Source organism: Pelobates fuscus, chromosome 1, assembly GCF_036172605.1.
Source record: "Pelobates fuscus isolate aPelFus1 chromosome 1, aPelFus1.pri, whole genome shotgun sequence".
In the NCBI taxonomy this organism is placed as follows: Eukaryota; Metazoa; Chordata; class Amphibia; order Anura; family Pelobatidae; genus Pelobates; species Pelobates fuscus.
The window spans coordinates 254,840,566-254,863,251 of NC_086317.1; the positions used below are offsets into that span (position 1 = coordinate 254,840,566).

Genomic DNA, 22,686 nt, shown 5'->3' on the forward strand with positions numbered 1-22,686 from the left:
AGTCAGGAGCTGGCTCTGTACTCCAAGGGAACAAGAAAACAACTGAGCACAGACCCAAGGGTGGTCTGTGCTTGTATAGGGAAAAGGGAATGGGAGCCCTCCCATGAGGAGGGGTCTAAGGGCCTATACAAGAGGAAAGCCCCTACGGGTAACTGGTTGTCCACACCTCTCTATATGGGTGGGACGTTATGTCCATTTGTAGCTGAAAGCCATTGATCTCCACACTGCTTCCAGGTAAACCTGCATGAGCCCCACAGGGTATTGGCAGTGTGGGAGTCATGACACATATATTACTTAGAGAGTCTCCTTCCCCCGTACGCTGCAACCCATGTGGTGTGGTCGCGGGAATTAGGGAATCCCGAGCGGGGCCACGCAATGCTGCTGAGTGGTGGAAGCAACCGGCGGCCCAGGAGGTAGGTGGAGTGTGTCTCTTACTCCCGGAACGCCAAGAGACACGTGGCATCCGGGGAGTGAGTAGGACATGCCGAATCCTCTCTGTGTGCCGTGACACTCAAACGTCAATACTACACACAAATGTACATCTGCATTTAAAAGCCAACCTTACATACAAACACACGCCTGCAATCAAATCCAAACATTACATACAAACAAACACCTTTATTAAAACACTAAAGTTATATACAAGCATCCCTTCAATCAAACACCAGCACTACACACAAAAGCATAACTGCATTTAAAATCCAAAACTACATACACACCCCTGCATTTAAACACAAACACTACACTTCACCACTGCATTCCACTGGCAACAGTACATACAAATACACCCCTACATGCACACATATACTCTAGTCTATACAAAAACATGCTTACATTTAATTGCACAAACACTGCACACAAATACAACCCCACAAGGAATGGCAAATGGGAGATCCCCAGCTGGCATAGCATCTACCTTTTTTCCACTCTTGCACTAGCGGTGGGCCCAAAAATATTTCTTGCACTAGGGCCTTCTCTACATTAGTTCTGCCAATGAGCTCAGTTAACAGCTGTAGGCTCCTAACTAAACTATAAATTCCAGAAACCTCTGATATGTGCAGAAATTAGGCTATGCACAGAGACCACCACCATTATAATTTAACTCTTGTAGTGTTAGATTAACCATATCTAGCAATTTAAACTTGTCAAATTACCGGGGCTGGCTGGCCTGGCTGGTCTGGCACCCAGCAGTCTACTGTAAGACAGGGCATCCCTTGAGCATCCTGTCCCTGCATCATTTTTTGCTCCTAATGCTATGAATAGTATGCTGAATACACATTATTATTATTATTATTATTATTATTATTATTATTTTATTATTTATATAGCGCCATCAGATTCTTTAGCGCTGTACAATGGGTGGACTAACAAACATGTAATTGTAACCAGACAACTGGACGTACAGGAACAGAGAGGTGGTGGGCCCTGCTCAATGAGCTTACATGTTGAGGGAGTGGGGTATAGTGACACAAAGGGTAAAAGTAGGGGTATGTAGTAAGTTGTTAGAAAAGTATTCACTGAGGGCTTATTAGTGGAGACTGGGTGAAATTCACACAGAAGAGGTGCAGCCCTGGAGAAATCTTGAAGACGAGCATTAGAGGTGGGCGAATGGACAGAGGATATACGTAGGTCTTTGGCAGAGCGTAGGGGCCTCGACGGGACATACTTGTGTATTAGGGAGGATAGGTAGGTTGAAGCAGCATTATGTAGGGACTTGTAAGCAAGGACCAGAATTTTAAATTGAGCCCTATATCTAACTGGAAGCCAATGCAGAGACTGACAGAGCGGGGAGGCGTGTGAGGTGCGAGCGGACAGGAAAAAGAGCCTCGCTGCCACATTCATTATAGATTGCAGCGGTGCAATATGTGAACACGTAAGACTACTGAGAAGGGTATTGCAGTAGTCAAGGCGAGAGAGAACAACAGCATTGACCTTAGCACCAGCACATGCAGGTACATCATATATGTGACACCACTAACTCACATTTTGGTATTACTTTTATGGAGTTAGCCAATGGGATTTCAGAATAAAATAAAGATGATATGCTGCACACAGGAATAAAATTGATGAGTTAGCAAATAATGCAATACAATGGTCCACAGATATCCCATAGTGATATATATATAGAAAATAGAAGTATCCCCTGCACTCACGCTTAAAGGCAGTCCAATGCCGGGCGCACCACCAGAGCTCCAAATAATGTAGAAAAACAGAAGGGAAGGCTGCTCTCCGGACTTTAAAACATAAAAACTTTTATTCAATTATGATTAAAAAACGACCAACGTTTCGGTCCCCGTTCGGGACCTTCCTCAGGGTCAAAAAATAGAACAGCAGAACAATACAGTACAGTGCATCAGTGACCAATTTATACCAAAAATAATCAATTAGTTTACTCACTCAGGTGTGTTTCCGTGCGTTCCCGCCATCACCCTGTGCTCTTCCGGGTATGCGCGCGCATCCATGCGCGTCACGCCCCCTCCATCACGTGCCTACGTATTGGTTTACCCATCACCCTGGATACCATATCAACAAAACAGCCCGTTCGTGAAAACCGGTCTGTGATCAACAGGATGAGAGATTCCACAAATATACTTTGAAAAAAAGTGCATAAAAGTGCTTCTAAATAAATAAAACAATCTATTGCTTGTGTAAGTGGATGTGCTAATAAATACCTATATTTATCATGAACCCTAATATAGGCACAAATGTATCCTAATAGCAAAATAATGTGCATAAACCCCTTTGGGGTATGGGGTAATTATATATACTCTAAATATATAATAAATGGAGTTGTAAAAGTGCTACTGCTTTCGTTTAAAGTGCTGGTGATAAATATAAAGTGCTAATGATTACCACAAAAAGGTGCAAGTGATCTAAATAAAGTGCAATAACCGCATGTAAAGTAGCTTAAAACATTAAACGGCTGTGTACAACATAACAGTACATTATAATGACTCCAACATAAAATCACAACTAATAACAGTAATACCCGTTGCTTTCTATTACCAATTAAAAATTAAATATTGCTAGCTAGCTGTAAACCTTCATATAAACGAGTGATATACATTGCTTTCGTTTAACCCCATAGGAGCCACCATATTCAATTGGTGGATCCAAAAGGTCTCTTTTTGAAGGAGCATCCTCCCTCTATCTCCACCTCTACGGGGGGGAGGAATGTGGTCTATGCCCACAAACTTCAATGATGCCAATGGGTGTTTCTTTTCCAAAAAGTGCCGTGCAACCGGTTTATCTGATAGTCCATCCCTATAGGCTAACCTAATACTTGACCGATGCCCTCTGATCCTTTCACATAGCTGCGTCTCCGTTTTGCCCACATAGTGGAGGCCACATGGGCATACTAGTTTATATACAACAAACTGAGTCTTGCAAGTAATGGTGTGTTTAATGTCATAGGTCTTGTTCGTATGTGGGTGATTAAATCTCTTAGCTGGAATCATATGTCCACATGTCACACACCCAAGGCACCGCACACTCCCTCGTATGTTGTACTTAACTGCACCTGAATAGCTCTCCACTGGATCTGTACAAACCAGTATATCCTTGAGGCTTTTATTCTTCTTGTAACAGATAAGTGGCCTCTCCTTAAAGATTTTTGGCAGAGTGTCGTCCGCTGAGATCATTTTCCAGTTAACTTTGACAATAGCTGATATTTGGCAAGATGAATTATGAAAGGACATCTGGAAGACCAGTCTCTGTTCACGTTTCTTACTTGGGAGCACCGGAGCTAAGCGAGCTTTCAACAGTGCATCATCCAACACATGAGCATCATATCCTCTTTCCAAAAACTTTTGGGTCATAACCCCAAGTTGTATCTCAGCCTTGTCCTTATCTGAATTATTGCGGATCACTCTCTGGAATTGGGCTTTCGGGATTGATTTTATCAGGGCAGTAGGGTGTGCACTCCTAGCATGTAACAAAGTGTTGCGGTCCGTGGGTTTGGAAAATAAAGTATGTTGTATACCATTACTGCCATACGAAAGTTCAAGGTCCAAAAATTGGACTCGATCTCCACTAATGTTCGCTGTGAACTGTATGGGTAGCGGGAGAGAATTCAACTCATCAACCATGGTGACCGCTTCCCCATGTGTGCCACGCCAAATGATCAGCAGGTCGTCGATGTAGCGATAGTATCCAATGATTAAATGTTGATATGGGATCAAGATATGGGTGGATTCATATACGTACATGTACGCGTTCGCGTACATGGGGGCCATCGCCGATCCCATCGATGTACCGGCCACCTGTAAGTACCACTGGTCCTCAAAGCGAAAATAGTTGTTATAAAGGATGAGTGACAATGACTCCAACACAAATTCAATAGGTGGTCCTTGATAGATAGAGGATCCATATAGTACTTGCCTCATTGCTTCAATACCCCCTATATGGGGGATCACCGTATATAGACTTTTCACGTCCATCGTTATAAAAATTGGAGCTGAGTTGTTAAAGTCCAACTTTCTGATTCTATGTAGCAAAGTTTGTGTGTCTTTGATACAAGTGTGAAGCTGTTCAACCGGCCCCTTAAAAATGAAGTCGAGCCATTGGGCTATCGGTTCTAGAATGCCATCGATTGCCGAGACAATGGGCCGTCCCGGGGGTCTATTAGAATCTTTATGTATCTTGGGGATACTATAGATAATTGGAGTACGAGGGAATGGTTTATTCAAAAATCTGTATAGCTCCAGGCTGATGAAGTCTGCCCTAAGGCCCATCTCTAATACATCTTCAATTTTCCTTTGAATCCCCAGAGTGGGATCACCTGTGAGGGGGCAGTATGTGTTCACATGTTGGAGTTGTTGTTTCAAATACTCAGCATAATCCGTATAGTTCATAATAACTATACCCCCTCCCTTATCCGCTTGGCGGATGATGATAGAGTGGTCCTGCGCAAGGTTCTTGAGCATTAAGCGTTCATTTTTAGAGATATTGTGTAACTTCCCACTTGGATTCGAAAAGGCCTCCTGTGCCATCTTAGATGTAGTCATCAGGAAAGTCTTAATGGATGTTCTGGTGGATTGGGGATCAAACGTAGATTTTACTCTAAATCTCTCAGATCTTGTTGGCATATTGAGTGCTTTATCTTTATCGGAGGTGTGGAAAAACTCTTTAAGTCTCATATTCCTACCCATTGTAAACAGCTCAGTGCTCCACTTAAAGGAGTTAGCATGGCTAGTAGGAACAAATGTAAGTCCTTTGCTAAGGATGCTGATTTCTTGATTGCTGAGCTGTCTGTGGGAGAGATTGAATACTGGAGTCACTTGCGATGGGGAGGCTTTCCCCTTGTTGCTACCTCTGCCCTTACGTCCTCTCCTGTTCCTGTAAGGTCTTTGCCTCTGACCCTGCTCCTGGTGACTGTGCCAGGATCCGCCTGGTCTAAAAAAGGTGAAGCTGCACTAGGCATATCATTCTCTGACATCGATTCTCCAGAAGTTACATCAATTGTTGTAATCTTTGGACGAACAATCCTTTTACGGAAGCGTCTAGGTCTAGGTGGACGGTCACCTGAGAGCCACCGATAGACCCGATGGTCCTTGTAGTCCTGCTGGACCATCTCGAACTTCTGTTTCTTGAATCTTACCAATTCGTTTTTGTATTTCAGCAGCTCAATCGTAAGTTGTTGTTGTAGCTTTAAACCTTCTGCAGATGCCAACATCACCGCTAATTCAGTCTCCATAGCAAGAATCTGTTGTTTCACTTCCACTAGGTCACTCTTTACGTCCTTGATGGTAATGAGCATCAAGTCAAAAGAGGCTTTATTCAATACGTGAGTCCAATCTCTACAGACTGTCACTTTATGTCTCCCAATAGAGGGTATGCTCAATAGCCTGAAACCGCGTGGAATCATCTTGGCTTTGAAATAGTCTGATAAAAACATTTTATGCACTTTTTTTCAAAGTATATTTGTGGAATCTCTCATCCTGTTGATCACAGACCGGTTTTCACGAACGGGCTGTTTTGTTGATATGGTATCCAGGGTGATGGGTAAACCAATACGTAGGCACGTAATGGAGGGGGCGTGACGCGCATGGATGCGCGCGCATACCCGAAAGAGCACAGGGTGATGGCGGGAACGCACGGAAACACACCTGAGTGAGTAAACTAATTGATTATGTTTGGTATAAATTGGTCACTGATGCACTGTACTGTATTGTTCTGCTGTTCTATTTTTTTACCCTGAGGAATTAATCATAATTGAATAAAAGTTTTTATGTTTTAAAGTCCGGAGAGCAGCCTTCCCTTCTGTTTATATATATATATATATATATATATATATATATATATATATATATATATATATATATATTTGTGTACGGGATTATGGAAGGGGCGCACATTAAACTGTGTGTAGTTTTAATATATAAGAGTCGGTTGAGGTGTGCCGAAACCGACGTGAGGTTAGGCCTGCAAAAGAGGGCCCACCCAGATATAATGATATATAAAGAGGGTGTGGTGGGAGGGAATTTCCGAAATCGTCGAAGACAGGTGAGTAAGGGGGTTTGCTGGGTTTAAATAGGCATAAAAATCCCTCCCACAACTTCAGGCATACGCCTTCTATTTGTGTACGGGATTATGGAAGGGGCGCACATTAAACTGTGTGTAGTTTTAATATATAAGAGTCGGTTGAGGTGTGCCGAAACCGACGTGATGTTAGGCCTGCAAAAGAGGGCCAAAAAGTATGTGACATTTATTAAACATAACAAAACATTTAGACATATTATAGAAAGCGAGCCTGATTTCTTCTCTGGATTTGGAATGTACCGGTTGTATGCCGAGGACTTCCAGCGACCCATCTTCTCTACAAGATGAGTTGGAACTTGACAACTTGAGGCTGCTGTGGCGGCCCTAATACGGAATGAATGTCCCGAGAAGGAATTTGGATTGAGGCCAAGACTAATAAACAAGGAGCGAATGCATGGCATGAATTGTTTGAGGGATGTGGCAAAAATTGTACGAGCAACCATTATAATCGGGACGCACTTATTATCTTGAACCACATACAATACTTACACATATCGTAAGCTTCGTAGAGTACGTTTGCTTAGCATTAGTAGACAAATCTTACCTGCGTAGACTCTAACTCCAGGCATGATCGATACCTTTTTTGACCTGCAGAGGAAATCCGGAGTGCGTGTTCTTTTATCTCAACCGTAACGTTTAAGCAAGGTCCGACTTCGGAAGTGGCTAGGGCGGAGGATACTGCAGGGGACTTGAGACGACAGGGTTAGCGTGTATCAAAGAAAGTACGTTACCTGGAGCTAGTTCTTGCAGCATGCTGTGAGGAGGAAAGAAACGTAATATGTTTAAATTATGCAAAACTCAGATGCCCATTGAAATTCTCGTGTAGTAGAGCTGCTTAGCGAATGGGTACCAATAGGCGAAGATAAGGACTATCCCGTAAGAGATGAGGCCGTGCCATAAGCCCTGTGTTTGAGAGAGCCCTACCCATGACTTGGGCCATGTGGACTTGAACTAACTACGCGCAGCAGGGTGTTAATCCCCTTGTGAGCGAGCGGTTACCTGCCGTACACGTGTGATTACTTGTATTACAACACAGCGAAAAAGGACTGTAACAGGCACCTGATGAAACCAACTGTGGAGATGTGAACCGAAGAATAGAATGCAAAGCCGTGACTCACCGTAGGGAAATGTTTGCACGAGAGAGGAACCTGAAAAGAAGCTTTGACTAAATTTGAAGGCGATATGCGTTTGTATAGCAAGTACCCAATAGCAGTCACTTGGCAGGCATGAGATCGTAAAGAATGTACTATAGGATGCAGAAGGTGTTACAACTTAAATCGAAACAACCAGCATGACCGAAAGTAACTCCTGATGGACTTCTTAAACTTACATGAAGTGAAACGTGAACAACGTCAAAATGCGTGACGAATGAATTGAAAGTGCATGGAGGACCTTGTGAAAGTCAAGCGTGCAGACAAGTCCCAAATTCAGTAGATGAAGGATTTAAAAGGCATTCGTTTGGCCGAAAAGGAGGCAGAGTGATGCCTTTATGTTCGATATGAAAACCAGTGGGAGTTCTGTACACCCGGTCTAATCAGACTGCTAAAGCTTAACCTGCATTGCTTGTATAAGTGACGCTGAAGTGAAAATGAAGTGATAGTATGAGTCGATAAACGGTAATTTAGAACTCAATGTGCGAAAATGCCCCCAAAATGCTGCGAAGTAAATAAATAGTATATCCGTAATACATGAGTCCGGAAGCAGTCACTGTATGTACGTCAGTGTCTGGAGGACCTGACGATGGTCCAATACAAGGCCTAACCTGTATAACGTGCAATGCGAAAGGCAACGTGAGACCCCACATACATACTTAGCTGAATATATGTAAGAAATGCCTGAAACAAGTTGATTGGAGGGACCGCCGGTCTAGGATTCTACTAGCTTGGCCTGGGCCCGTAGTGTACGCGGCATGTGAGGATCACCAGCGAGTGACAGGTCGGGGTAATATACAAATTGGTATCCTTGAACTGTTATGTCTCAGTAACCAGCAAACCCGCGGCCCGGAAGAGATTACGTATTGAAAGCACAGGATTAGCCTAGTATGATAGTCCTGACATACTGTTCGCACTATTCTAAGAGTATGTAACTCACAACAAAACCAAAGCGGGAAATAAAGTGCCAGGAATACCCGCGTCGGTTATAGGATCCAAAACATAATGATTACGCGTGACGGGTCTGTAGTGTGCCGTCCCCCCAGCGTACTAGGGGTGCGAGCGTGAGTGTGAGTGAGCGTGCTGGCTGACTAGCTATGCCGCGATGCGGCGAAACAATTACTCTAGGTTGGTGACAGGTGAGGCCCTGCTATTTGCCAAGCGGCTTGAGAGGCTCTATCTATGCGTTGGCGCGAGGGGGCAGTGTGGCCACTGAACGGTGTTGCGGGGTGTCGGCCTCTCGGTGAAAGTTAAACATAAGATAGAATGGGAGTGACGGATGAGGCCCTCTCTATGCCACAATGCGAGGCGACTAGCTATGATTTGGCCCGAGGGGCGTAGTACCTCCAAGTATGAGGATGGGTGTTGGCCTCGCGGGACCACTAACCTAAGACAAAGAAGCCAGGGGGAATAATAACTAGTGGACACCTAGGAACCTGACAACCAGCCGTTGCTAACTAAGAGGGAAGGTTAGTTAGTGAGAGAGGACATACCATTGAACGAAACGTGGGTGGTAATGAGTTAGGATCGTACAGCTTGACCGAAACTGGAGCGCCCTGTGAGCGTGTCAGAGTCCAGACGGTCGGGACGTTTAAACTAGAATGCGTGTATGATTGTAGGTATGGCCCTCGGGGCTCGTGGTGCCATGTCGTGGCCTTGTTGTGCAATGTAATACGAGTTCATTCATCTATATATATATACCCATACTTTTTATTTTATTTTTTTGCGGATCTCGTTCATGGTACCGTTAAAACGCGTACCCGCCTGTGCTGAGGCTTGTTCACCAGAACTGCAGTACCAACCTAAATGCACTCGTCTAGTAACATATGTGCCCGCCTGCGCAGGTGTACAAGGCAAGGTAATCAGACAATGATAGGACTTAATGCAACGCTGAATATGTTAGGATCATTAAATAGGTAAGTAATGTGCGGGATAATTGTCGAGTATGCCAAGCTGCGTGTCTACAAGTGCGTGCAGATGAATGTAAGATGTGCATAACAGTTAGAGTATCTGCGATTATACTGAGGACGACCAATAACAATGACGACCTTGAGCTACCCATTTATTTTTAAGACATCTGACATACATACCTACTCAAATTCACTTTTATTATTCTCCAAACGTATTTGGACCTTGAGAGCATGGCGACTTATTCCCTATCTAAAATGTATAAAGCTTGACAGGATTAATCATTTCAACTTCATCTAAATTATTTTAGAAATATTACCAGCACTGTAAGGGTTAATACATTTCCTGTGAAATGACAGTAAACGGGTTGATAAACTGAATTTGACAAATTACCTGCAGCCCTGTTGGCTATGTAATGTGGTTTTAATGACCTTGAAGGCTCATCCTACGCACCATCATAACTTTGCAACTTATTTTTCTTGAGGCCTCACATTCATTTCTGCTACCTGTTCTGCTGACATTCTTTCCTGCAGCTGAGTTACAAATATTCTCCACCGTAAATCTAGAATTAGTGATGTGCTCTGAGCAACATTAGGCTGTTCTCGGGTCCGAAAGTGGTTTAGAACTGCTGTGAATTGTAAGAATCATATATATATATATATATATATATATATATATATATATATATATATATATATTTGTGACAACCAGAAATAAAACACATTTTCGTAAAAGCATCTTGACAGTAAGTGAACAGCTATAAAACTCTAATATAGTTATAAAGAGAGCGCAAGTTGAAAATAAACGGCCGACGTAACAGGTCAATAGCCAATCAAGATAATATAATAAATGTAGTACCTCAGGTACTCAAACAATAATAGCTGCTAAAACAGAAAAATAATTTTCCCAATTCCAAAAAACAAATATGCATATAAGTTTCAGCGCTTAGTGAATAATCCCCTTAAAATTAAAAAAGGTGCATTTAATATGCCAAAATAGAAAAGTCATATAGCAAAGTATCCATAAAATAATATGTATACTGTTCTGTAACAAAGTCCTGAAAAAAAGGAAGTCCAGATAACGTAGTGAATGTAGGAGCTCAGAGAAATGCAGAAATCCCTTTAAAAAAGAAACAAAGAGAGATACATAGCATAATTCTGTATCACAATTTATTATCTAAAAGACAGGAACAAGTAAAGTCCCCCCCCCAACTTAAAACTCTTACACTGTAATAAATCTTTTACTCATCGTATACATTGTTGCAGAACAGAGTCTGTAGCAGCCACTTATGTGTCCTATAAAACTCTGCTAATTAGAAGAGCGCTGTATAACTGCTCAAGTTAAATGAATGCATTAACATATCCTGCTGTTGGATAATTAAAACCTAATAGACGATGAATTGGGGGGGGGGGTGATCGAAAACAGTGAGAGAGAGAGAGACGGGCAAGTGAATGACTGTCTTAAATTAAAAGAAACGGCCACCCCAAACCCTACACAAATACCCCTAGCAGCAAATTAACCACAGGAGTGAAGTCGGAGCAGCAGTACACGCTCGGACATTCCCGCTAACTGCTGCAGGATTAGGTGAAATGAGTTGCATATGAAGTCGTGTCAGGGACCCAGACTAGGCAACTCTCATACACAGGCTCCCCTGGGAGCCCAGTGATCCACACTCGTCTTCCGCTGCACTTGGGACACAGACTACTGACCCAAACGTGCATTCAGAGCAGCCTCTGGATCCGTTACCAGTAACTGTTACCAATGCCCAGCTCGCGTGATAAAATGTATACCGCTACAAAACTTCAACGTGCATAGCTTGCTAGGTTACATGCAAAATACGGCCAGGAATTAATTAAAATGCGGCACAGAGAGTAGAACGTTCAACGTTCTCCGGGGAGTACGAATTTATTCGCTAAAAAAAAAAAAAAAACGTCAACTAGCAGAGTTTAACCTGGAAACAGTTAGCAGCCGAGTCCGTGAGAACTGACGAATGATGAACTATTGCGAGAGGTATTTCCCCTATTATGGCAAATGAACCATACCGTCGAATGATGTGCAGAAAACGAATACTTACAGTTAGGACGAAAACTGACGGAAGGTTACCGTTCGAGTGAAAATACTCACGAAACCGGCGGGCAGTGTACAAGCGTCGCGGCAGACTGACGTCAGAGGTCTGCAAAGCGGAAATGAAGGCGGGAATTTCCGAAATCGTCGAAGACAGGTGAGTAAGGGGGTTTGCTGGGTTTAAATAGGCATAAAAATCCCTCCCACAACTTCAGGCATACGCCTTCTATATATATATATATATATATATTCTGTTGAAGATAATCATTCTAGTATATAATTGTAGGGAGGATCTTAAAATACAACTTTTCAGCCTAGAAAGGTCTTACATGCCAAAGGTTACTCAACAGGATGGCAGCAATGCCTATCATCATGCTAAACATAGTCATGCCTCTCATAGAGCAGCATTGGAATTAATAACAATTTGCAATAATCATTGCAACTGTACGTCTGACATTTAATACGTTGGTGACATTAGTGAAGTTTAACCCCTTAAGGACACATGACATGTGTGACATGTCATGATTCCCTTTTATTCCAAAAGTTTGGTCCTTAAGGGGTTAAAGAAGGTGGGGTGCAACCACTCCCCCACGACTTGTTGAGTTCTAGATACAAAAAGTGCCCTGTTCAAAACCAGCTGCATCTCCAGGCATCATAAAAGAGGAGAATAGAAACTCATGACATATCTATCATGATATAATCATGGCAGTAACATGTTTTTATAACACACACATATCAGTAGTCGTTGCAAAGCCTTTAGATTTATTTTTTGCAGTTCAACAATGCCTCCACTGCAAGATTTGCGGGGAAATCGAAAAAGGCTTTAGTTTCATTTTTAGTTTTTTGTTTGTTTTGAGGTTTTTTCCCGGTAATATACGAGATGTAATTATGTGATTTTGTGATTCTGACATTTCTAAAAAAATTCTGTTTATCCCAAGGGCAGGGCTGAGACTTCTAGGTAAACTTTCACACATCAGTAACTAATAGAACAACTATCCCCCACAAATGTTCAGTGCCAGAATTCTTTTCATTATTGACATAGCTGTAATACACAGCGTACATATCAATATTGAATTACAGAACAGGAAGTTAGTACGAAACTCTAGTCACTCAGAAAGAAATAGATACCACAATTATGCCTGATATAATCAAATCAGGTCTCCTGGCACATATAACAAAGAGTTAAGTATAAACTGCTGTAGAAGTAATATGAAACGTCTTCAGCAGATGGTTTTCTGTTTTGCGTCTCCATGTTTTTGAGTTTCAATTTGCTTGCTTACAACTTTTTGTTAATGTATTCAGTTTTTAAATATGATTTAAAGCGGCATTGTCATGGCCGCATCCATTTTTTTTTAACCCCCCCCCCCCCCCCCGACTCTAATACATTCAATAGCCCCCCTGGTTGCCCCCAAATTCCCCTAATCCCCCTATATTGCCTATATTTTATGTTTATTTTATGCCCGGACCTAGGTCCTGGGCGCCGCCATCTTTGTGTGTGTAGATGAAGTCCTTGTGGGACACGTCATCTGCCCACACTAGATAGCGCTGGGAAATTCCCACGCATGCCAAGTTCGTCATTCGGACGGAAATTTAGATTATTCATTCATTTGTCAGATTTCAAACGAACAAACAACGACCGAATGCCGGTGTTCGTTTGTTCGTTCGTTTATTACAAGGAGGGAGCTCCTCGCCACTTCCTAACCCCCCACATGTCCTCCCTCACTCTATGGGTGTCAACATGACCCCCATAATAGCATAAGGGAGATTAGAATCTGCTTACTGTTGTGAACGACCCCATCTATTAACCTGCCCCATCTATTAAAAAAGCCCCCGCTCCCCACCTATTAACTAGCGGAGGGGACATATGCCCCGTTTCCACTGAGCGGTATGGTTTGGGTCGGTATGGTCTGGTACGCTATTTTCAGTGTTTCCAATATGAAAGTGGCCCATACAACTGAACCAAACCGCACCATTCCTGGGCCCCCTTCAGATATAGGTCCAAAGGAAATGGTATGGTACGGTTAGGGCGGATCTACTGGCGTCAAACTATACAAGCCATTGGTTGGTGGACAGGAAAACATCAATGATCACGACAAATTACACGCTAGACATTTGGTCATTTAGGGCCCCCTCCCGCCGCTCATGGGTGGGGGTCAGGGGGAGGACATTGTCATTTAGGGCCCCCACCCACTGCTCATGGGTGGGGGCCGAGGTGAGGACCTATGACCCCCATTGTCACCAAGGCCCCCACCTGCCACTAATAGGTGGGGGGCAGGGGATGGGATGGAACAATAGGTCCCCCCCCTGTTTTATCTTGGGGCCCCCACCTGCCGCTCATGGGTGGGGGCCGAGGGGAGGACCTCTGTCGCTCCGATTGTCACTAGGGCTCCCACCCGCCGATAATGGGTGGGGGCCGTGATGGGGATAGGACAATAGATACCCCCCTTTTTTATCTTAGTGACCCCACCTGCTGCTCATGGGTGGGGGCCGGGTGGGAGACACTAAGTTCCCCATCTAGTTTAGTGGCCCCTACTCACGGTGCACGAGTGGAGGCTCGGAGGGGGGACACTATGTCCCCCCCGTTAATTTTTATAGGTGCCCCACTAAGGTGCACTTTATTAGAGGCGTGACAGGGTATTTTTTACAATAGTGAGCAGCCACTGTGTGCTCACGATTAATTACTAATGCTAATTTTTACTTAGTATTAGTAAAGTTGGCTGAAAGACCAGTTTTGATCTTTCAGCCTTGTAGTAATACCGAGGTAATTAGGGAGCTATTTACTATGCAGCTGCAATATGCAGCCGCGGCACGAATAGGATCGCAATTTCATTCATTCATTCAAATTAAATTCCGATACAAACAGAAACTACGGAATGCCATTCTAACACGAATGAACAAACTGTTAATTCTGTTAGGACGGAATTCGGTAGTTTTGCCAGCGTCCTATCTATATGACAGAACGCTGGGGAATAGTGAAAAGAGGCATCGCGAGATTAGATGACAATTGTGGGAAAATTCCTTTGACAGCGAGAAGTGGGTCAAAGCTGGTCCCTACTTTGTATTATGTTTTAAAGAAAACTAGAGCAGATAGGAAGAAAAGAAGAACAGATCCTGAAAGAGGGAGAGAAGAGGAAGCGATTGGGGAAAGGTAAGTTCGGCATGACAGTGCCGCTTTAAATAAAGTTTATATTTTTTTTTAACGCGTAAAGCAACATTGTACTGAGCTGGACTAGTAAGAATTTGTTAAAGTCCTCTCATAAAACACATACACCAGTAGACACAAGCTGCAGTTAGTTCATGTGTCTTATATCGCTGACTTATAAGTGACTTATATCGCTGTTGTTAAAATGCAGATAAAGTGATATTATCTCTTTGTGTGCCTTAGGTTTATGTAAAGTGCTTTTTCTCTGGTAGTGAAACAGACTTCCAACCACATTGGCAATTTGCAGATTTACTAATGGAAAATGCAGTCAGTCCAACCAATTCTGTTACATTAGTTCGGATGAGTTTAAAATATCTCTGATGTTTGCACTCAAACCAATTTACATCACCAGAATCAGAGATTTATCAACAACCAAATTGTTCTGATGATAAACCAATTGCAAATTATCATCCTCTTGCTATTTGCAAGCCAACGATAACTTGAAGAGCTATTTGTCCACTGGCATTGCTAGCAGCCGATGGGCAAATAGTTTTAAAAACCTCTGCAGCATGAAAAAATAGTAATCCATAATAACCAATGCCAATAATCAAAATAAAAAAAAGGCCTGGTAGCAAAAAAACACGGGAAGAAATAAAAACAAACAAACAATAAACCACTCAAGGATACCAGTGATTCATATACTACGAAAATGACACAAGGATCCCATAAATCCTCTTGGCCACCCAATAATATCAGGCATTAACTTCGTACTATCTGCCCTATCACAATATATTGATTTTCACCTCCAACCACTAGTAAAGGGCTGCCCCTCATACTTACAAGACTTGATGAGTCTTCTCAACAAATAATTTCAAATAGGAAGATGATTACCTCCTAATTACCTGCAACGTAACTAGCCTATATATACTGCAAAAAAGAAAAGTAAGGAAAAAAGAAAGAAAATAAATATGCCTATGTAAACCTCCTATATGGGGGATAACCCCTGTGGAAAAATAGAAAAGAGAGAGAGAACAGAGGATACAATGAATATATAAGCAATGGAATACTAGGAACAAAATATATTACTAGAAATTGAAATGAAAACATAACTTTTAATAACGATATAAATCACTAAAAAGTCTCTTATAACAAAAGACCCACTACAATACAGAACTAATAGTACTAAGTGCACGTACACTAAACATAAAAATAAAATTAAAATGAGTAAAGGAGCTGGTCCAAACTGCCTTGAAATTGGAGCCTTCCCTAAAGAGGGATTAAATATAGAACAATGGATCCTATATAAATAAAACTGTGTAATAACAGGATATCCACTGGCAGCATATAAATAGTGAATACTGACTAAGTGGTTTTCAATAAAGTACTATCTTGATTAGCAACTATGCATAACAGTAGCTCTTAGAATGTATCAAAAATTGTAACCAAGATAGTAGTAACTGTCACCAACAGTCCAATGCTGAAGAGAAATGCCTACAATATTATCAGGTATGAAGCAGGGTGGGTGAAGGGGAGTAAAAGGAGGGGGGGGAGAAGCCGGATAACTGTCCCTATAGTGCCTTCGAGGGCACCCCTTACTCCTAAAGTAAGCCTAATCCGAAACCACCCGCTCCTGAAATAAAATAATGGCAATGAAAAGAAAGAAAAATGTCCAAAAATCCGAAATAAAACGAAAACCACAGGTTGTATTGTGGACTCAGCAATGCCCCAAACGCCCGTGAAAACCACTTAGTCAGTATTCACTATTTATATGCTGCCAGTGGATATCCTGTTATTACACAGTTTTATTTACATAGGATCCATTGTTCTATATTTAATCCCTCTTTAGGGAAGGCTACAATTTAAAGGCAGTTTGGACCAGCTCCTATTCTCATTTTCATTTTATTTTTATGTTTAGTGTACGTGCACTTTTTTTAAACAAGTTGATGTAAACAGCTATATTGAAGTTAATAGTTGTCATCACAAGCCATGGCTGTCCAACATACCTAGGAAACAATTTTTTGAGATTGCGGAGGAAGTGTTTAAATTAAACAAGATTTTTACGCAGTCATGCGTTTTAAAAAAACAATTTGTGCAAAATGAGGAATTCTTAGATACACAGATAAAAAACGTTGCACTTTTAGATAGATCTCCCCTTTTAGAGTATAAGAAAAAGAAGACCGAAAAAAATAGAGAATTAGATATATATAAATAGAGCAATATAGGTACCATTAAAAAAAAGTATCAATAAAAATTGGCACATTTTACAGCAAGGAGATGAAGTACAAGAATTTATAGATTCTAAACCCAGATTCGTTTTTAGGGGGGGGGAGGGGGGGGGCTAAACAGTTCTTAACGAACAGTTTTTAGAGAAAATAATCCCAGATACTTTGTTTTGCTTTTAATAATTTGTTAAATAAATATTCACCTTAAACTCTGGAGTTACTGTGCTTTAACAATGCTGAGTTTCTGGAAATTCTACCATATATCTCTTTGATGAAAAGCACCATAAGTACCGATCCAACTTTTAATGGGCTCTGAAAATTGTTTGAGTTTGAAGAAATATTCTTACGTATATATAATCTCACATATACAGATTATACAATGTGTGTTTTTTAACTCATTTTAATATAGGTTAAAAGAAATGTCTGTGTGTTGGTTACCAAAAATATATTAAGTGTAGGGTAAACCAAAATATTTATTTCTGTGTGTGCAAATCACCTTATCTGCCTTTTTTACTTTATCACATTTTTAAAGTGTAAATGGTGACCCTTGGGTGATTTTTAGCTACACCAGATTGTTTATTGTATCAAGCACCACTTTGTCCTTTATCTTTTATCCTTTTAATAATCCATCTTCACCCATGGAAGCTTGCCGAAGCATGAGTTTTGATAGTGGGGAAAATCCTTTTGCAGGGGATAGTGTGGAAAAATGCAATAAGATCAAGAGCTAAGAAGTCAACCAATCAATTCTCACTTCTTAAGAAAGCGCTGGTCAGCTACCACATAATTAACCCACATTGTGTCTGCTGGCTGCTAGTGCTGCCAACAGGTAAATCATTTAGGTCCCTGATTTGATTCATTCGGTCCGGCTGAAAGTGAGGCCAAATTCAGGCCCTTTTGGGGCATGATTTCAAAATTTCCGGACATTGATGAATTCCACCAACAATGTCTAGATTTTGCAGTCTGAATGGCCCCATACAGAAGCAAATCATTTTGCTCCATTAAGACTTTAATTGAACTGTTAATAAATTCCAATTCCAAGACTAAAATAGCCAAACTAGAAAAAATCAGCTATGCTTCTAGTTCAGCTTCTTTGTTCTTAAATAAAAAAAATCTGTTTGAATTTCCAACAATCTCAATTTAGAGATACTGTTCATTCAAATCAGAATATGCCTGCCTAGGTTCTGCTAACATAATTACCTTGGTTGTGCTGTCATCTACTGGGCAATATTGGTAATGCATGTCAGATAATTGAGCAATGACACTGCAGAGGCATGACCTATCCTATACATTGTAAAGGCTTCATTAAGGTAAAGTTGTTTTGATGCCTATAAGTATTGTTTAAGTAGTGAGATTGCTATCCTTTCAGTTTAGTAAGGTACACAAAGAACAAAATATTATTTTTCTCTATGTATATAGATGCACTTTGGAAGACTCTGCTGATTATAGTGTGGTGGCAACAAATGCATTTGGACAAGCAACATCCTTTGCTAATGTACTTGTAAAGCGTGAGTATGTCATTGTTATGATTACTTTTTTTATATGACATCAACCAATTCCATTGATCTGTATATAACTAATGTTGAAGGACCAATATAGTGCCAGGAAAACAAACTCGTTTTCCGGCACTGTAGGGTCTTTAGGTCCCCCCACCCTCAGGTTCCCTCAGGGTCCCACTCCCACCGGGCTCAAGATGGATTAAGGGGTTAAACACTTACCTTTCTACAGCGCAGGGCTCCCTCGGCGCTGGGGACTCTCCTCCCTCTTCCGACGTCATCTGCCGAATGCGCGCGCATTCAGCCAGTTCATAGGAAAGCATTTCTCAATGCTTTCCTATGGACGGCAGCGTCTTCTCACTGTGATTTTCACTGTGATCTCTAGAAGGGCGGAAGCGCCTCTAACCCTAATGTAAACATAGCAGTTTCTCTGAAACTGCTATGTTTACAGCTGCAGGGTTAACCCTAGATGGACCGGGCACCCAGACCACTTCATTGAGCTGAAGTGGTCTGGGTGCCTATAGTGGTCCTTTAAGATGAACTTTAACTAGAAGTGAGGAGGGCTCTGCTCCAAACGTCTTTACACTCTAGGGAAGAAGTTTTAACACAATTAAAACAAATGTCTTATACTATTACACAGCCACTGTCTGCCACCAGGAGAGTGCCACTAAACAAGGGAGGAGACCGCCCACTATGCTAGCAGACCCAAAAGTGCACTGAGCATCCACTAAAAAGATGGTCACTGCAAACACAATTGCACATGCTCAACAGCCAAAAAGAAGATGGCACCACGAATCGCAAATGAATTTGCTCATTGGCCCGAGTGGACCCCATGTAAAATATTGGTGGAGACTCGAAGGAGGGCAGCGACTGCAAAGCTCCAGAAGATTGGAGGAAAGAGGGCTCAATGCAAGCCGTGGCTACCGCCAATTCCCCTGCTCACCTCCAAGTACAATAGCGGAACACAACAGCAATCAGAGGAAAAGACCCCTAAGTAGGGAAAGTGAGGAAAATACAGAAGGGGAAAAGGCTCTCAACAGTAAAGAATCCGCAACCTGCTAAGCAGGATAGGACAAAAATAAAAATTGTATACAGATTCCAACATCAACATAATATAACTAACATATGGATATTGTGAGGTAAAACAGAGAGCTGGTCTGAGGGAGAAGCAAAGATAGAGAGGATGCTGGGAGATGCTTGTGTCATTTATATGATTTGCTCTCTTATGATTTGTTTATGTGTTGCCAATTATGTTTTGTTAACTCTTTCTCCCATTGTGTCTTTTTTTTGTTTGCTGCTGAGGGTATAAAGGAAAGAGAATAGCATAACAGGAGCCTCCATGTCTTAATACAATTATTGTTAAAGTCAAAGATTCAGCTCTGTTTGTGTCTTGCAAAAAGATCTAAAAATTATTAAACCTCTTTTTCAGAATATCATGGATTAAAGTCAGGATGGGATTCTGTTTCATATCCCTGTAAGTAGTACAGCCACAGTCACTGTGTTTGAGTGCAAGCATTTGCTGTACCATGCTAAATACTGTAATAAGTTATCTACAAATGTTGTGCACTGTGTTTAAACCTTTCAAGAAATAAAAAAGGTGGATAAGCTATTCTTAGTTTACATATTACATTTTTAAACAATTTTACTGAGTTTTCATTTTTGTTTTACATGCCGTTTACATGATATAAGTAGTCATATTTGTAGTAGTGTTATTTACTTTTGATTTTTTCATGCAGATCCCTAGATATGTTATATCATATAATATATCATATTGGGAGAGTATAAATGTAATATTTAAAATGTTTTATATATGTGTGCAATATCTATCTTTTTTTTTATTCTACTGCAACCAAACCATAAAATTTTTAACCTGTAAAGACACTTTAACAATTTAAAACATTATGTATGCTTTTACGAATAATAATTTTTAATGCATGTCCCCAGTCTGGTTGGTTGATAAAGTCTCAGAAAACTACATGCGAAAGGTGAATTTCATTTCTAAAATCCCATATTAATATCATTTAACATGAGATGTCTTGATGAGAAATCTCGATTTCCATTTTTCTGCATTTCCTCTTCATCATTGACCCTTTGGGTGAAGCTGAGAGAACATAGGGGTGTTAAATCAATTTGGTGGGTCTTAAAAGTTAGCTGTATTTTGGTTAGTTGTTATTTGGCATGGCCAAATTGTCCCATGTGCAGATGCTTTCAACCTCCTTTGTATAGTGCGATGAGTGTTGCTTTGTCTCTCCTACTAGAATGCTGTCCCAGATATCTACTCTACATTTTGTATTCTTTTGTCTATTTCCTCATATCAACACTCATTCTTCTATGTTCTGACGTCTAATCATACCCACCTGTTCTAGTACTTCATCTTGGGCCTAAATGTCTTTATAAAGTTCTGATTTTAAGAGTAATAATACAATAATATCAGAGAACCAAATGTATAACCAGTATTTACTGTTTAGCAAACCTTCTCAGCCTAGAATTCACAATGTGGCAAGTTTAAGGGTTGTTTAACTATTTTGGAAACATACACTAGGGTCCCATCTTCAAGAACTCAATGTAAAATGAACTTACAGAACACATACTGTCATTAAAGGAAATTAAGCACATTTGTCCAATTGCATTAAATTCATGTAGTCAGCTTTAGTAGGATGGAGTTCTTTGTTTGTACTTTGGTTCTAATTTGGAGTAAGCTTCCACTGTTTTGGCAAGGGATAAATTCTGATTGACAAATTTAACTTATATCTGTTTGAAGAGTGTCTCTGTTTGCCTTCTGGTTATACTATAACTAACACAATTTCGTGCAATCTTACCTGTCATTCAGTGACCTGTGTCTGGAGTCACATACTTATGAGCACCATTTATTTTGAAATATATTTCTATTATTTAAGAATATATTTGTAGTTGTATATCATGTACCACTTAATGAAATATATATGAAGCTTTCAAAAGGAGTAGATGTTAACATCCAATATTTCAAATTTAAAAAAAAATCTGTTAATGTCCATTTTATTACAGCACACTACAAACACTGGTTGCATCTTGTTGGTTCTGTGAGAGATTAATAAAGAAACAACTATGGAAAACACATAGATGAAAAGCAAGGATGGATGGAGAGTCGCACAAATCAATAATACCATTCTAATCGAATTCTAATATTGTACTGTTCTAAAATTGAATTTCTGTAATTCCATAAAATATTGTCATGTGGTAAATATAATACTTGAATTGCTTTTTTTTATTTTGCTCATTGACTCTTTGACTTTTGGTTTATTATAGCTCTATTACCGGTCTACGAAGGGGAATTCACCAGTGTTATGAAACCTGTGTTTACAAGAGAGAAGGAATCATTTGCCCTGTCCTGCTCTGTATCTTCTAGCCTTGAGAGACATGCACCGTGCATTCATTGGTTTAGGGATGGTATGTAAACCACCATATCCTATTATAGTTGGATGATGAGAAAGAGGAGACATGCCTTCAGAAGATGAAAAAAATACTTTAATTAGTTATTTTTTTTAGCAATCACACACAAATGGCAATCTTCATGTAGATGTGCTCTGATTTAAAATGGAGAGGTAGACTTCCCAATTGCCATCTCTACCATTATATTTAGTGGACGCAAAAACTAGGTCAAAATATTCTAGGTTAAAATCCATGCAGTGTCTGTTATTTACAATCTATCTATTTTATAGCTTATATTGTATCTCTATAACATATCAATGTTTTGTGGATCCAGGACATACTTGAAAACGAGAAAAATCTCAATGTATCTTTCCTGGTAAAATATTTTATAAATAAATATCTACATTGATATACACCTCTCAGATGGTGTATATGTGTAGTGTTAGTAGGTGTGTAGTGTTGGTAACTCCGCCATACAACAATGTACAATGTGTTTTTATTCATATAGTTTCATTGATACTTTGGATGTAATTGTATATATTTGGGGAAATTCACAAAATCAGTGTAAAAGTGACTAGGTAGTTGCATATTTTAAGGTAAAATTCAGTTTTAATGAATAATCTCACCTATAACAAAATAATAGAGCTATGCAAATTAAACATTTTAAGCCAAATTGCAAAATAAAATAGTCTTTTTTTTCAGCTCTATTATATTGTCTAAACTTTCCTATTCAGTTCCCAGCTATTCCCAGTTTAGAG

The 22,686-nt window shown here is 40.5% G+C and overlaps 1 protein-coding gene across 1 annotated transcript in view; it reads left to right on the plus strand.

The window, feature by feature from the left end:
• Positions 1 to 22,686, plus strand: part of MYOM3 (myomesin 3) — a 152,250-nt gene that overhangs the window by 45,228 nt on the left and 84,336 nt on the right. The window contains exons 7-9 of the mRNA XM_063456551.1: positions 18,444 to 18,532; positions 19,950 to 19,994; positions 21,806 to 21,946. Coding sequence (XP_063312621.1) covers positions 18,444 to 18,532; positions 19,950 to 19,994; positions 21,806 to 21,946 — 275 coding nt within the window. The remainder of the gene's footprint in view (positions 1 to 18,443; positions 18,533 to 19,949; positions 19,995 to 21,805; positions 21,947 to 22,686) is intronic.